The sequence below is a fragment of the Oncorhynchus mykiss genome, chromosome 5 (assembly GCF_013265735.2).
Source record: "Oncorhynchus mykiss isolate Arlee chromosome 5, USDA_OmykA_1.1, whole genome shotgun sequence".
NCBI classification, from domain to species: Eukaryota; Metazoa; Chordata; class Actinopteri; order Salmoniformes; family Salmonidae; genus Oncorhynchus; species Oncorhynchus mykiss.
This window is the reverse complement of record NC_048569.1, coordinates 70,997,947-71,015,248: the sequence shown is the minus strand read 5'-3', so window position 1 is coordinate 71,015,248 and position 17,302 is coordinate 70,997,947. Positions and strand designations below refer to the sequence as shown.

At 41.0% G+C, this 17,302-nt stretch overlaps 1 protein-coding gene across 2 annotated transcripts in view; it reads right to left on the bottom strand.

Moving 5' to 3' along the window:
* Nucleotides 1-2,767: 2,767 nt before the first annotated feature.
* The window catches only part of si:ch211-247n2.1 (calcium-activated potassium channel subunit beta-2), a 30,425-nt gene continuing 15,890 nt past the window's right edge, over nt 2,768-17,302 (bottom strand). For both annotated transcript variants that reach the window (XM_021604132.2, XM_021604133.2), the window contains exons 2-5: nt 8,613-8,732; nt 7,797-7,967; nt 4,678-4,873; nt 2,768-4,209 (exon numbers count right to left, since the gene is read on the bottom strand). In XM_021604132.2, the coding sequence (XP_021459807.1) occupies nt 3,925-4,209; nt 4,678-4,873; nt 7,797-7,967; nt 8,613-8,732 (772 nt within the window). In that variant the 3' untranslated portion in view covers nt 2,768-3,924. The remainder of the gene's footprint in view (nt 4,210-4,677; nt 4,874-7,796; nt 7,968-8,612; nt 8,733-17,302) is intronic.

Below are 17,302 nucleotides of genomic sequence, written 5' to 3'. Positions count from 1 at the left end.
TATCCCTTCAGCCTCCTCTATCCACCACTGTTTTCAGCTACAGTAAGAAAATAAAGATAGGTGTACAAGCAGGAATAACATAAAAATCTGTATTGATATTTAATCTGTTTCAATGCAACAAAACAAACTGCGCTGAAGAGCCATTTGGTCCTCTTCTAGAAGGCTTTTATGTTACTCCATATTCACAGTGACGTATAAGAAATGTTCAATATAGCCAAATACCAGATGTATCAAAACACATCCTTTGAGTCTCACTCTTCTGAGATAATATGTAATTGACAGAACCATGTTACGATCATTAACATAGAAAGAGCCTAATTTGGACAGTAGATATACAGTACATTCGGAAATATTCAGCCCCCTTGACTTTTTCCACATTTTGTTACGTTACAGCCTTATTCTAAAAATATCAAATGATTTCCCTCATCAATCTACACACAATACACCATAATGACAAAGCAAAAACAGGTTTTAAACATTTTTGCAGATGTATTAAAAATAAAAAAAACTTCAATATTTAATTTACTTAAGTATTTAGACCCTTTACTCAGTATTTTGTTGAAGCACCTTTGCGAGCAATTACAGCCTTGAGTCTTCTTGGGAGTTTCTCCCATTCTTCTCTACAGATCCTCTCAACCTCTGTCAGGTTGGATGGGAAGCATCGCTGCACAGCTATTTTCAGTCTGGGTTCTGGCTGGACCACTCAAGGACATTCAGAGACTTATCCCTAAGCCACTCCTGCATTGTCTTGGCTGTGTGCTTAGGGTCGTTGTCCTGTTGGAAGGTGAACCATCGGCCCTGTCAGAGGTCCTAAGCGCTCTGGAGCATGTTCTCATCAATGATCTCTCTGTACATTGCTCTGTTCATCTTTGCCTCGATCCTGACTAGTCTCCTAGTCCCTGCCGCTGAAAAACATCCCCACAGCATGATGCTGTCACCACCATGCATCACCGTAGGGATGGTGCCAGGTTTCCTCCAGATGTGATGCTTGGCATTCTGGCCATAGAGTTCAATCTTGGTTTCATCAGACCAGAAAATCTTGTTTCTCATGGTCTGAGAGTCCTTTAGGTGTTTTTTGGCAAACTCCAAGCGTACTGTCATGTGCCTTTTACTGAGGAGGGGCATCCGCCTGGCCACTCTACCATAAAGGCCTGATTGGTGGAGTGCTGCAGAGATGGTTGTCCTTCTGGAAGGTTCTCCCATCTCCACAGAGGAACTCTGGAGCTCTGTCAGAGTGACCACCAGGTTCTTGGTCACCTCTCTGACCAAGGCCCTTCTCCCCTGATTGCTCAGTTTGGCTGGGCGGCCAGCTCTAGGAAGAGTCTTTAAGAATGATGGAGGCAACAGTGTTCTTGGGGACCTTCAATGCTGTGGAATTTTTTGGTACCCTTCCCCAGATCTGTGCCTCGACACAATCCTGTCTCTGAGCTCTACGGACAATTCCTTCGACCTCATTGCTTGGTTTTTGCTCTGACATGCACTGTCAACTGTGGGACCTTATATAGATAGGTGTGTGCCTTTCCAAATCATGTCCAATCAATTGAATTTAGCACAGGTGGACTCCAATCAAGTTGTAGAAACATCTCAAGCAGGATCAATGGAAACAGGATGCACCTGAGCTCAATTTCGAGTCTCTTAGCAAAGGGTCTGAATACTTATATAAATACGTTTTTTTTTTTTTTTTTAATATACATTTGCGAAAATGTCTAAAAAAACATGTTTTGCTTTTTCATTATTTATTGTGTATAGATTGATGAGTAATTTGTTTTATTTAATACATTTTAGAATAAGGCTGTAACAGAACAATATGTGGACAATATGTGGAACAAGTCAAATTGTCTGAATACTTCTTGAATGCATTGTATTCTTGTTATTTTTTGGGTCTTTTTGATTGAAAGTATAAAATGTGGTCTAAATTGGTTTGAATAGTGTCTCATTTCACAGACTCTATAATCCCCACAGTCTGGGTCTCAGCAGGACTGTCTGTCCCGTGTCAAGAAAAGAAAAGGAAATTACATGGTCGTTATACCTTACTACCATTCTCTCTCTCGTAGAAGAAGCGGGAACATATCACCGTCTGCATCAGTCAGTGCATTTATCCCCTGTCAAAGACATTATACCACACTACCATTCTCTCTCCCTCTCAATCCACCAAGCACTCAGACTTAGGCTGCATTTCGCTTTCTTAATCATTCCTATTAAAGTCACTACACTGAAAATTGTCCCTCTGACCAACATAGCTAGGTAGATTTCAGAGGGTCTATTTGTGAGGAATTACTGTCACCAGAGCTGGGTCCAACCCCCTGTGGAAGGCACGTACAGGCCCAGTGACTGATTACTCCCAAACTACAGATTCATCACAGATAGTCAGCTGATTGCACTTTAAATAAGGTGCCCTTTGAAGACACTTCCAGGACCATTCACAGCAAATCCGTCTCTCCGGGATGGTCAAATCAAATGGTCTGTCTGGAAATACTGCTGAGCTGAGGAGAGAGTAAATCCCAAGGACCGACCTGTGCTTCAAAAGAACATCAGCTGACCTGCATTATTAAGTAGACTGTAGGGTTAAGGGAGGAAAGACATGAATTGTTCACCTAGACGCTATCAATCATAAAATAAGGCATTATACAAGTACATTCTTCTTGGTTTCACAAGTGATGAACATTGCTCTTATACTAAGGCTAAGTTTATTATGCCTATCTTGAATCTTTTAACTACTCTGACCAACCCAATCACTAAATCCAAACCAGTGAAGTACTATAATTGCTGAGTTTGCCTTTTAATTTATTAATGCAAGACAAAATTGCATTTACATTGGTTTGCATTAATTGATAAGAAAGCAAGTCAAACAGTCAATAGCGTAGCACATTATAGACATGGATAAACTGCTGATGACAACATGAGATGATTGTGACAGCAAAATAATAACAAACGAATAATAGCGATTATGGAACCAAGAATGAAATATTGACATTTTTATCTAGTTTGTTCTGAATGTGTTCAATCAATCATCATTCTGTAAATATTTGTGGTAAAACACACCATGACTCACATCCATTATGGGCTTGTGCTCCAGGCCCTGAAAACGTAGTTGGCCTCACAGTATGTTTACCCCATTCAGAGAAAGTCCTGTAGAATTAATTTCTGAAACTCTGAGCAATCTACCACAGTGTTGGGACCTGAAATTAAGGCATTTTGTATTGACCACTTGCCCTGGGAAGTTGCATTGTACTTAAGCGTCCTAGTGACTAACACATATTGTGATATGTGATTACTGCTACACCATACTTCAAGAAAGTGTTGATCTTGAACTGTTAGCTTGGAATGAAGTCTCTACAGACCCAGGAGTACAACATAGATGGTCAACAGCTTGCTTAGAGGACCAGACTCGTCCCAGCCGCCTGGGGTTGTGTAACCCTCTACCCAACACCAGTACCGTGAGGAGCCAAGTTTGGATGTATTTTGGGGAAGGCTTCGACACAGTTGTCTCGGTCAAACTCCCTTGTCGTCACTGCCTTGTCGTCACGGTGTGAATGGATCACCAAAGCTGACTTGGGTTCAAGGGCAGATCAGGTCCATTGTTGGCCACTTCTTTAAAGCAATCACCTGTACAAGTGGTATGATTGTACCACTTGTAGAGGTGCATAAAAGGACCAAATCTGTGTGCCCCAAAGTCATTGAGTTTCACTTGCCTTGCCACAGCTGCCGGGAGCACACATCAGTCATATTGCTTTCCTCAGAAGAACCAGAGGAATCATGTGAGGAATATAACCCCCCAGATTCCCTGTCACTCTATCACTCAGCTCTCAGCTCTCTTTAGCGCAAATGGAACATGAAGAGTTTTCATAAAGTTCCTAGGGAGCGAATGAAGACCAGTGCTGTGCTGCTACTGTAGTCTGGCCCCTGTCCTATGTGCCCTGTCGCTCACCTTTTGATCCTGCCCACCTGTTCACACATGATGGACAGGTACTGGGTGAGCTTCACCATGGCAATGATGATGGTTCCACCAATGAGGGTGCAGGTGGGCCAGAAGAGTGAATGGAACACTGCCACTCGGCCATATATGCGTGTCAGTAGAGCACTTTCCTGCTGTTCACCTGGGTCCGTGTAACACAACACCTGCTGCTGTGTTTTCAGACGCTCCGAGATGTTCATGATTACGGTGTGCATCGCGTTGTAGTCCTTCCGACATTTGGGCACATAGAAGCACTAAGAGAACAAAGACAGATTCATTAAGAGTCTTGGATGAGTTGACTTGAAATTTTACTTCTAGAAATGTCATTCAGCTGCAACGATTTTTCCTCCATTTCCCCTCTCCTCGTGTAATGTGTTGAGGGGGAGTCATCTTAAGTTAATGTTGTGCAGATTCACAATTAAATACAGGACTAATCATTTATCATCAATGAATCATTCATTTACCTTAATTATAATTATTTTCATGTGGTGCATTGTGATAAAGTTATTTATTTGTAGTGAATTAGGTTGGATTAAACCATATTGTTTTCTCATTGTTACACTAATTACATGGTAGATACATATTTTATAGCAGTGATTATGTACTTGATGTTTGTGTTGAATCATTTGATTGCACATTGCTACCACATAATTTGTAAAACCAGGCATATATTACTGTATTACTGTTAGAAATGTTACGTTTAAGCATGTCCTCTGTCTCACCTTTGGGTTGGTGTCCTGTGCCTCCTCGTTGTGGGAGAGTCGGACAACCTTCCCAGATGTGTTGAGACTGACAAACACCTGTAGACACGGGTACTTGGAGCTTTTCCAGCACTCGGAGCCGCAGCTGTAGGTACAGTTAATCTCCGCCACGATGGTGGAGTTGAGCACAGCGCAGCTGGATTCCTCTGTCCACACACTACATGACATGGGGTTAGGGGTTAGAATTAAATAGTTACTGACCTGCGTATACAGTCGGAAGTTTACATACACCTTAGCCAAATACAATTAAACTCAGTTTTTCAAATTTACTGACATTTAATCCTAGTCAAAATTCTCTGTCTTAGGTCAGTTAGGATCACCACTTTATTTTAAGAATGTGAAATGTCAGAATAATAGTACAGAGAATGATTTATTTCAGATGTTATTTCTTTACATACACTCAATTAGTATTTGGTAACATTATCTTTAAATTGTTTAACTTGGGTCTAACGTTTTGGGTAGCCTTCCACAAGCTTCCCACAATAAGTTGGGTGAATTTTGGCCTATTACTCCTGACAGAGCTGGTGTAATTGAGTCAGATTGTAAGGGGTGCGTAACTGGTGGCAGAGAAGTCAGACGCAGGAGAGCAGGACTGGGTAATAAACCGGAGCAGTTTAATATACCAAACCACCGGCATCCAGAATAACAACGTATGGGTACAAAACCCATCGCTAACCAGACAACAATGTGTACTTACAACAAACAATTCAGCACAAAGACATGAGGGAACAGAGGGTTAAATACACAACACATAATGAGGGAATGAAAACCAGGTGTGTGGGAAAACAAGACAAAACAAATGGAAATTAAAAATGGATTGGCGATGGCTAGAAGACCGGTGACGTCGACCGCTGAACACCGCCTGAATAAGGAGAGGAACCGACTTCGGAAGAAGTCGTGACACAGGTTTGTCGGCCTCCTTGCTCGCCCACGCTTTTTCAGTTCTGCTCACACATTTTCTATAGGATTGAGGACTTTGTTGTCCTTAAGCCATTTTGCCACAACTTTGGAAGTATGCTAGTGGTCATTGTCCATTTGGAAGACCCACTTGCGACCAAGCTTTAACTTCCTGACGGATGTCTTGAGATGTTGTTTCAAAATATCCACATAATTTTCCTCCCTCATGATGCCATCTATTTTGTGAAGTGCACCAGTCCCTCCTGCAGCAAAGCATCCCCACAACATGATGCTGCCACCCCCGTGCTTCATGGTTGGGATGGTGTTCTTCGGCTTGCAAGCATCCCCTTTTTTCCTCCAAACGTAACGATGGTCATTATGGCCAAACAGTTCTATTTTTGTTTCATCAGACCAGATAACATTTCTCTAAATGGTACAATCTTTGTCCCCATGTGCAGTTGCAAACCGTAGTCTGACTTTTTTATGGCGGTTTTGGAGCAGTGGCTTCTTCCTTGCTGAGCGGCCTTTCAGGTTATGTCTTTTTTGTCTTAGGTTTTGATTTTCCCATGATGTCAAGCAAAGAGGCACTGAGTTTGAGGGTAGGCCTTGAAATACATCCACAGGTACACCTCCAATTGGCTCAAATTATGTCAATTAGCCTATCAGAAACTTCTAAAGCCATGACATAATTTACCAAGCTGTTTAAAGGCACAGTCAACTTAATGTATGTTAACTTCTGACCCACTGGAATTGTGATACAGTGAATTATAAGTGAAATAATATGTCTGTAAACAATTGTTGGAGAAATTACTTGTGTCATGCACAAATCCTAACCGACTTACCAAAACTGTAGTTTGTTAACAAGACATTTGTGGAGTGGTTGAAAAACGAGTTTTAATGACTCAACCTAAGTGTATGTAAACTTCTGACTTCAACTGTAGCTCTACCCAGGTGCCTTTCCAAATATTGGTGTTTGGATGCCACACAAGATTAGTTCAACATCAACAACTGTATCCAACAACACAATGAATAACATCGGATTTAATGAAAAGGGGGGAATTTTGTAGGAAGTTGGGACTGCATGATGTGAAGCAGACTGTGAATCAGTTGAATAGTAGAAAAGGGAGAAATTATTAACCACACTAGCAGATATCAGATTATAGTGATTATCTTTAGCTGAATTCCAAAGTCTCTTAACCTTTTGAATAGCCCAGTATGCTTTATAGTGTATGTACGGATATTTGGAAATGGATCTTAGTAATCCACCAGCGGGTGTCCCTTTTGAATATCTATGTAATCTATTTTGAATGACTTAATTTTCACTTGAGAGTGGGACACTAATCTGGACACTTATACGAAATCTTGCTATGCCCTCCAACGAACCATCAAAGGAGCAAAACGTCAATACAGGACTGAGATCAAATTTTACTACAATAGATCTGCCGCTCGTCGGATGTGGCAGGGCTTGCAAACTATTACGGATTACAAAGGGAAACCCAGCCGCAAGCTGCCCAGTGACGCGAGCCTACCAGATGAGCTAAATGCCTTCTATGCTCGCTTCAAGGCTAGCAACACTGAACCATGCACGAGAGCACCAGCTGCTCCATAGGACTGTGTGATCATGCTCTCCGTAGCTGATGTGGTTAACATTCACAAGGCCGCAGGGCCAGATTGATTGTCAGGACGCATACTCAGAGCATGTGCTGAGCAGCTGGCAAGTGGCTTCACTGACATTATCAACCTCTCCCTGACCCAGTCTGTAATACCTACGTGTTTCAAGCAGACCACCATAGTCCCTGTGCCCAAGAATGCCAAGGTAACCTGTCTAAATGACTATCTCCCCAAATAACTCACATCTGTAGCCATGAAATGCTTTGAAAGGCTGGTCATGGCTCATATCAACAGCATTTGGAATACACAGTTTTAGCTCCCGAGTTTTAGCTCCTGGGGAGGGGCTAATATAGGGGGATTATGAAGATTCCCATGCACTTTACAACACTGACATTAACACAGTTTGGCTAAGTGGTGTGGTTCAGTAACAGTTCAGATGACATATGAGCCATTATCCTTATAGCAAAAGTATAATACACATAATGGCACATGATGAGCATATAACAGAAGATACAAAAGGAAAAACAAACATCAGGACGTTGTGAGTGACTAGGTGAGTGAGCGCACATTACCTGTCTGAGTAGGAGCGCACCATGGTGATGCCCAGCACAAAGTACATCATCACAGAGAAAAGGATCATGCTGAGTCCGAGGAGAATAGCTCTGTCTTCCCCAGCCTTCAGTGCTGTCACTGTCTTCCTCTTGTCTAGCACGTCATACTCCCGAACCTTCTGATAAATAGTCCTGACACAACACAACACACACACAGGCCCACACATACACACACACACACGCACACACACACACACACAACCACACCAAATTAGTGATTACAGAATTGTAAACACACAGTGACAAGTAATTCCACCCCTAAAAGCTCTTTTAACATTTACTGAGAATGTGTCATGCGGCCATCTGGCTTCATCAAATGGCATTAGCCATATCAATGCATAATCAATATCCCTTTATGGGTATGTATTTAACTCTTCTCTTAGGCATGAACATGTAACGCTTTCAATCAATTATCTTCCACATTTTTCACTTTGATCATGTGATACATTTTCCCTCATGAAAAATGTGAATAGTTTAAATGTCATAGCTAATAATACTGATGACTGGTAGACCTATAGATAATGAGATGTCTGGAGGCTAGTATGGTAATAGTTGTTATTTTCCCTTAGATCTTTTGTATGAGAAAACACTTTCTGTTTTTACAAATACAAACTGACTAGCTTTTCCCTTTTATACACAATTATTGTTGCTGAAAGCTGAGTGCACAAGTTAAGTTTTGTCTGTTATTTGACTTCCAAAAATATAAACTTTTCACTTGTGCATCATACATTGTTCCCATGATGCTTTGTGTTGTGTAAAATATTAAGGGTACCGTACCTTCTCTCACCTCCTGATCCCTGAGCTCCTTTACTTCCTGTCCAGAGAAACATCCTCCCTGAGGACTCTCTGTGCCCGCCACCACTCACAGAGGGCGTCACACAGGGTTGCTGAGACCACCTTCCAAAGGACAGACACACACACACTCAGTGACCCATATGCCCCTCAGTCTCCACACGCCTGTCCTGACAGTGCCACCCCCACAGAGCCTGGTCAGGACACCCCACAGCCAAGTGACAAGAGTTTTCTCACTGAAGGACTAAATCAATTCCATTCAACTTCTGCAGAAAGGAAAAGCCACTTTCCCACAGAGTTCAGAGCCACTCGCCATCCACTGGGATAATCACCGTCCCACTGGGATAAGTGAAGGTAGAAATAATCCTTGGACTGTTTGAAGAGCTGGAGTTCACAGAGGTGGAGAGTTGGAGCGAGAGCAGCAGCAGCACTTATGCACCTGAGGCACACGCATAGCATTCATGGCACACACGCCTCCCTGTGTGCGTCAAGCCCACTCGTCTGGCACTTCATTTCCTGCCTGTTCATTTGTTATTGACTATTCATAGTCCGAGCTACAGCGGCAGGCTGGTGGAATAATGATGAGGTTTCCAGGCAGAGAGGACCTGCAACAGCATTGATCCCTTCCGACTATTCAGCAGTAAGAGGCAAGAGGCATTCAAAGCCGCCCTACCCTGTGCCTCCTCCCCAACTTCCCTCTGTTGATTGTCCTTGATGGAGAGCCACCTAGCAACGTAGTTGCACTGGTGTTTTCAGGGAAAATTTCTAACTGCTCGGCATAGTAAGGAAAGTAATAAGATTGCCCAGCCCCTTTTGGTTGCTTTAGATTAGGAGATTTAAAAGAATACACAAACATCCACTCATTATGTAGATAAGGTTAAAAAATACTTGTGTGTGTGTGTGTGTGTGTGTGTGTGTGTGTGTGTGTGTGTGTGTGTGTGTGTCTTGTAACTTAAAGGCATGGGATAAGACTCTGTGGTAAATATTTCATTAACCCCTCCATAGTCCTCTGGGTCTGTCAAAGCACGCATGTACACACACATGGGATCTCTGGCTGCATTTTTAGGAGAGATAACAGTTCATGTGCCAGTGCAAAGTGATGCATTCTGTTTTCAGATGCGTGTAATTGTATTTGCCAGAGGTGTGCTCCCGTGGCTGGGTTATTTGTTGACATGTGCGACGACCCTGCTTCCACACCGTGTCAGGGGAATTCAATGTTGTGTGAATTTTCACAATGAAGAGGGGGGTTTTAATAAGCCATATTAAATGAGTGTGGACTGAGACTGCTGGAGAATGTGGTGGATGTCACAGATAAGGATGCGGGCCCTTTGTGCATGAAATGTGAAAAATGTACGTGTTTCAAGAGGATATTGTTCCAAAGCATATGTTTAAAAGTAAGCTATTGCCAGAACAATCTGAGATACCTTTTTTGGCCACGTTGCGGGGAAATCGCCAATGTCTATAAAATAGTAGAGCAGACATCTGCAGAGACAGACGTGGTAGATCTATCTCAAGAGTGGACAGGTTTTACTGGTGATTGACAGTGTAGATTCCTGCTGGTTGGGCTAAAGTCCTTGGAGAGCTTACAGCTAGATGTTCACTGTCTCTCTCGCCTTCATCTGTCTGGCTCAGAACTCTTACATTTACAGAATGTGTAAACTATAAAGCAATCTGCAATATTTATACATGATGATAAACCATTTAACAAATAGGGACTCAAAAGGATGTAGGCTGTAACTGCTGGGGCTTTTATTACAGATTAGGCCAAATCCACAGTAAAGGAATTACATTTGACTCAGTTTTTTCACTTTTCACTTTAAAATGAATGCCAAACAAACTATTGATTTCAAAGTTGAACAAACCATAGAACTCTATGCACAAGAAATACTTAACAATTTCCACAGAAAATTTACAAAAACGAATTTAATGGAAGAACTATGCAGAAGCAAACTTTAGTAACAGAATTACAGTAAAATCTCCCTCAGGTTTTTATGCAAACACTTATTCCAAAAACTCTGTTTAAATATCTGATCTGAATTGAATGAGATTCAGAGATGTCGGAAGAATGAAAGGGGTGTCACATGGTGCCTTGAGTAAAAAAAAAATAAAAAAGGTTATTGAACTACAGTAGGTGAAGTGGATTTACATCCGGTAATGGAATTAGGGTAACGGAATTATGGTAGCAGAATTATATAATGGGTCTCTGATCTGTACTACACAGAAATGCATAATAAATCATTAGGGAGTGTTTATATAGTCTTGTTTCACTGTATGTACAAGTGGGTAACCTGTACTGAAATGGTGTGAAATTGAAATGTATTTTTTGCATGTTCCACTCCCCTCAAGACTCCCTCGGAGAGTGGGGTCACAGCCATGGGATTAGCCATTATCTACGGCAAAACTGGAGCAATTCGGGTTAATTGCCTTGCTCAAGGGCAGAATGACAGATTTTTAGCTTGTCGGCTAGGGGATTCGCTCCAGCAACCTTTCGGTTACTGGCCCAATGCTTCTAACCCCCAGTCTACCTGCCGCACCATGGATATGAATAATTATAGATATGAATGTTATTCTCTTCATGTTTCAAAAATGATCTCTATTATAATATGGCAGACCAGCTAGATCTACTATATCTATTATAATATAATACAATACAGCACATCAGAGTAGAGTTCAGTACAGTAGAGTACTGTACTATTCTCTACTTTTCTGTGCTGTATTGTACTGTATTATACTCTACTTACTACTGTATTGCCTTAGACTGTACTCTGTTGTGCTCTACTCACTGTACTGTATTGTGCTGTATTATACTGTATTGTACTCTACTGTACTCTATTGTACTGTGCTATCCAAACTTGTGAAATATGCATCTATGATAGGTCCAGATTTGGGCCAGGCTGGTCCGTCTGGGTATGTTAACATCAAGGCCAGGGTGGAATGACCAAATTTGAACTACTTTTCAACGTCCATGGACGTCCGGTGTCGGTCGGTGCTCAGTGGGTGAGGATGCTGGTTACAGTAAATGGAAAGTGAAAGAGAAAGGCAGAGCGAGAGAGAGAGAGAGAGGGGTTGTCCAGAGTCTTGGTTTGACCACCAGACAACAAACAGAAAGAAAACAGTTATCAGCTAAACATAACAGTATGCCAGTAGAAGGGAGGACACTAGCGGTCGACACAACTGTGGTTTTGTAGCCAATTCAGTTGCAGTAATTCCATTACATATTTTGGGGTTATTCTGTTACCAATGTTGGTAACGGAATTACGAGTTTTAATTACTTAATTTATAAACAAATTTGATATCAGTAAAATCACTATAACTAATTGGTAGGTCTACCATTGCTTCTTATGTCTGTGAACTTTTATTATCCTCCCTCCTCCTGAGAGAGACATTTTAAACAATCTTAAAGATAAAGGCACAAGGCAATCTTTCGTAAATGTACAGAAGGTACATTTTTTTTATCCAAAACGAAATAGAAGTGTTGATAATAGTTGGCAAAGGTCTTTATGTCAACATTATTGTGTTTTGATGTATTTCTGATACCGTTTAAGACTTTCTGGTAGGTGTTTATAAGACCTCTTTTCCATCTGTTTATCCACAAATCAAAGTCTTTACTCATGGCACATTTTTTTGGATGGAAAATGGTTGAAACATGTATCTATGCCTTCATTTCCCCAAAACATTAATTCCTAGCTTTCATTTGACACCCAATTTGATAGGCTCCTATGAACTTCACATGTTGGTGCTCATGAGTCCTTTTCCATGGAAATACCAATTACACAAAAGCATGGTTGCTAAGCTAGAACTTTGGCCTTCCAGTCACCTTGTAGAAAATACAACGCATCACCCTGCATTCTAACCATCTGCAAAGTACTAGCAACATCTGGATTATTGGTGCAGTTTTTACTGTGGATTATAAACATATTTGTTGTACCAGACCAAATGTTCAATATCAATCAATTGTTTTGACTGTTATGATTCAACAAATTTAAATAGAGGTAATTTATTTCATGAGAATTCGATATAAATATGAAATCGAGAGACATTGCATGTTTATCAAACCTTGGGAATGCTCATGGTTTGTTAACTTTCAAACCAAGCAGTACATGTCACCTTACAGTCTCTACATTCAATAGGGTTCTCTCTAAATAACACTTCTTTAGATGGCTTCACACACTCATCAGGGGATGCCTAGGAGCAGATTCAGGGGGCGTACCTTTGTGTCACTGTGTCTTTAGCCAAGAAACGTGATAATACTGCCTTCTGGAACACTGACACATTGAAATGAGAACAGATTATTGCACTATCATCAACTAACTACGTGCTGGATGTCACCAAGGCCCACAGATGTGGCACATAGGAGGAGCTAGCTGTGCGTTTGGGACAGTCCTGCATATAACCTCTGTCTTTATAAAAGGAGGATTGTTCATTAATAGGGGTTAGTTACATGAGACCAACATACACATTGACAATGTGTACCCACAAGGCAAGTTATATACCTGCTGTTGAGTCAGAGTAGAAAAGTCAAATGTAGAAAACAATGCATCCTGTTTTAAAGGGGCAACCTGTTGCCTCCTATTATTTCAGCAGCATGATTAGCTGTGTCCATAGTTTCCCATTAGCAAAGCTGACTTCATTAACCCTGTGATCTGCTCACCTCTCATATTTAACACATAATTACATGCCTAATCTTGCATGAAATTATAGAACTAATGACATCATGGAAGGTAAACATAGGACAGCATTGTTGATGAGATTAAAACATAGAGATAAAGCGATATTGTAACCTATTATTTATTTGTGCTTTCACTTCTTAGATGCTGACAGTATTTCTGGCTACTGTGAAATAGCTCCATCTCTGTTCACAGTAGACCAATTACACTGTAGATGATTGTGAGAAATCACAGACTGTTGCTTTATCTTGAGTCTGTGCCTCGTGTCATGAAATAGTGACAGAAAATTCAGGAGTCTGGGTAATATGACAGATAAATTACACTAGGGGGATTCACTGGAATGTGCTTGCTCATTATCTTGTCTGTCTCACTATAGTATGTCTGTGCACGTATGCAATATGGGAAGCAGCTTTTTTAATGTGTTCTACAGAAAATGATCAATTGAAAGAAGCTGTGACACTAGTACTACGTTTAATTTACATGCTTGTGGTGCGTCATGCTCTCTTCACTAGTTTTACACAATAATGAAACAAACCTAGTCCTGTCTGCATGTATTCATTTACTGTCATCATCAGGCAATTATAATTATATTTTAATGGGAGCATTTTTTCAGGTCTATTACCCTAATTAGAATTTAATTATGGAAACTTTATCCACCGCTGGTCATCTGGGGAGGCTGATGGCTGCAGAGTGAACAAGAGCACCCAACAGCTCTGCTGTCTGGTACACATAGGAAACACAGGTGTCACTACACACATGACCAAGGTGTGTTTTACAACCCTGATTTAAGAGGCCTACCAGGAGGCATCAGCCAGAGCCCACCATCAATGACTCAGGGGGGTGTCACACTAAAACAGGACAGTGCTTTAAGACAGCGGATGGTGCTGATATGCAGGCACATACTAGCCATACTAGCCATTGTTAAGCCTTAAGATCATGTGGAAAAACCATGTTGTTCATTCAGAAAGATCAGCTGGGTGAAACTCCTCCAGAGCTTTCTGAACAACACTCCCTGGACACCATTATGCCTCACACAGTGACTTTCAGATTTGTCCTTAAATTAACACCTTAAAGGCACAGTACAGTCAAAAATGTGATTTTTCTGCGTTTTATATATATTTCCATACCTGTATATTTTTTTCATACCTGTTGTGGTGGGATGGAGTTTTGGCCTGCCCAGTGACATCGGTTAATAGACCAACAAGAAACAGAGTTCTAAACTTTTCTCCCAATAACAGCTAGTTTTCAATTTCCCCTTTCCCACTCAACCACTCCCAGACAGTCCTAGCAAAATTATTGCTTGAGAAGTTTATCTTGCTAAGAAGCAATATTTGTTTATTTTTGACCATTTTAATTAAAAACAATCACAGTAAGGTACTAAATTGTTACTAAGAAAGAAGATCTCCCAGACATGTCTTCTGTACAACACCAACAAATGTCCCTTTTGGACTTTACTTTCCTTTAGCTAATATTGGAGACTTAAACATATCTCCCATAGTGTCCTCAGCAGAACTCAAAGTGCCTCCAAAGTGCATGAGTCATGCAGTGAATTTAAAGTGTATCAACGGCCAGACTTGTACCATTTAAGCAAAAGAACCGAACATGGGGATCCCTGAGAATGTTTTATGGCTTTCAATAAAGCTGTTTTCTGGGAAATTGAGGGAGGTTTCTCCATGCCCTCTCTCTCATCCTTCTGCATTTAGATTTTTTTTTTTGTCATTTCTAAAAGCCCCATGTCACCTTGCAGTTCTTTCCAGCTTGGCCAAGGCATTACACCTGCAAAATGCCTCTAATTAAGCATTAACTTCCCCAAAGAGAGACTTTAATGTGCACACGAATAAAAATAAATCCACAATGCTTAAATATTAATAAGCATTACCCTGAAGAGGAGAGGCGAGAAGGATCGGAGGACCAATATGCGGTGTGGTAAGTGTCCATGGTATTTATTTAAACACATAAACTGAACACTCCATACAAAACAATAAACGTACTGTGAATAACGAAAACCGAAAACAGTACTGTGTGGTGTAAAACACAGACATGGAAACAATCACCCACAAAAACACAGTGAAACCCAGCCTACCTAAGTATGATTCTCAATCAGAGACAACTAACGACACCTGCCTCTGATTGAGAACCATACCAGGCCGAACACAGAAAAACAACCTAGACACACAAAACATGGAATGCCCACCCAGCTCACGTCCTGACCAACACTAAAACAAGGAAAACACTATGGTCAGAACGTGACAGCTATCCCCATAGAGACTGTGTCTGTGCCTCAATCTAGGTTGGGCAAAACTAAACATGGCGGTGTTAGCCTTAGCAATCTCACTGGAATAAAGACCTCCATTCCTGTCATTATTGAAAGAGATTTTAATATCTCACATCTCAAAATAGGGCTACTTAATGTTAGATCCCTCACTTCCAAGACAGTTATAGTCAATTAACTAATCACTGATCATAATCTTGATGTGATTGGCCTGATTTAAACATGGCTTAAGCCTGATGAATTTACTGTGTTAAATGAAGCCTCTCCTGGTTACACTAGTGACTGTATCCCCCGCGCATCCCGCAAAGGCAGAGGTGTTGCTAACATTTACGATGGCAAATTTCAATTTACAAAAAAAATGGCTGCGATTTAGTCTTTTGAGCCTCTAGTCATGAAATCTATGCAGCCTACTCAATAATTTTTTATAGCTACTGTTTACAGGTCTCCTGGGCCGTATACAGCGTTCCTTACTGAGTTCCCTGAATTCCTATCGGATCTTGTAGTCATGGCAGATAATATTCAAATTTTTGGTGACTTTAATATTTACATGGAAAAGTCCACACACCCACTCCAAAAGGCTTTCGAAGCCATCATCGACTCAGTGGGTTTTGTCATACATGTCTCCGGATCTACTCACTGCCACAGTCATACCCTGGACCTAGTTTTGTCCTGTGGATTAAATATTGTGGATCTTAATGTTTTTCCTCATAATCCTGAACTATCGGACCACAATTTTATTACGTTTGCAATCGCAACAAATAATCTGCTCAGACCCCAACCAAGGATCATCAAAAGCAGTGCTATAAATTCTCAGACAAACCTTTCGTAATACCCTAGATGCAGTCGCACCCCAAAAAACAAATATCATTTGTCATGAGAAACTAGCTCCCTGGTATACAGAAAATACCCAAGCCCTGAAGCTAGCTTCCAGAGAATTGGAACGGAAATGGCGTTACACCAAACTGGAAGTCTTCCAACTCGTATGGAAAGACAGTACCGTGCAGTATCGAAGAGCCCTCACTACTGCACGTTCATTCTATTTTTCCAACTTAATTGAGGAGAATAAGAACAATCCAACATTTATTTTTGATACTGTCGCAAAGCCAACTAAAAAGCAGCATTCCCCAAAAGAGGATGGCTTTCACTTCAGCAGTGATAAATTCATGAACTTCTTGACGAAAAAGATCATGATCATTAGAAAGCAAATGAAGGACTCCTCTTTAAATCTGCGTATTTCTCCAAACCTCCGTTGTCTTGAGTCTGCACAACACTGCCAGGACCTAGGATCAAGGGGACACGCAAGTTTTTTAATACTATATTTCTTGACACATTGATGAAAGTAGTCTTGGTCTCTAAACCTTCAAGCTGCATACTGGACCCTATTCCAACTAAACTACTGAAAGAGCTACTTCCTGTGCTTGGCCCTCCTATGTTGAACATAATAAACTTCTCTCTAGCCACTGGATGTGTACCAAACTCACTAAAAGTGGCAGTAATAAAGCCTCTCTTGAAAAATCCAAACCTTGACCCAGAAAATATTAAAAACTATCGGCCTATATCGAATCTCCCATTCCTCTCAAAATTTTTTGAAAAAGATGTTGCCCTTCCTGAAGACAAACAATGTATACGAAATGCTTCAGTCTGGTTTTAGACCCCATCATAGCATAGAGACTGCACTCGTGAAGGTGGTAGATGACCTTTTAATGGCGTCAGACCGAGGCTCTGCATCTGTCCTC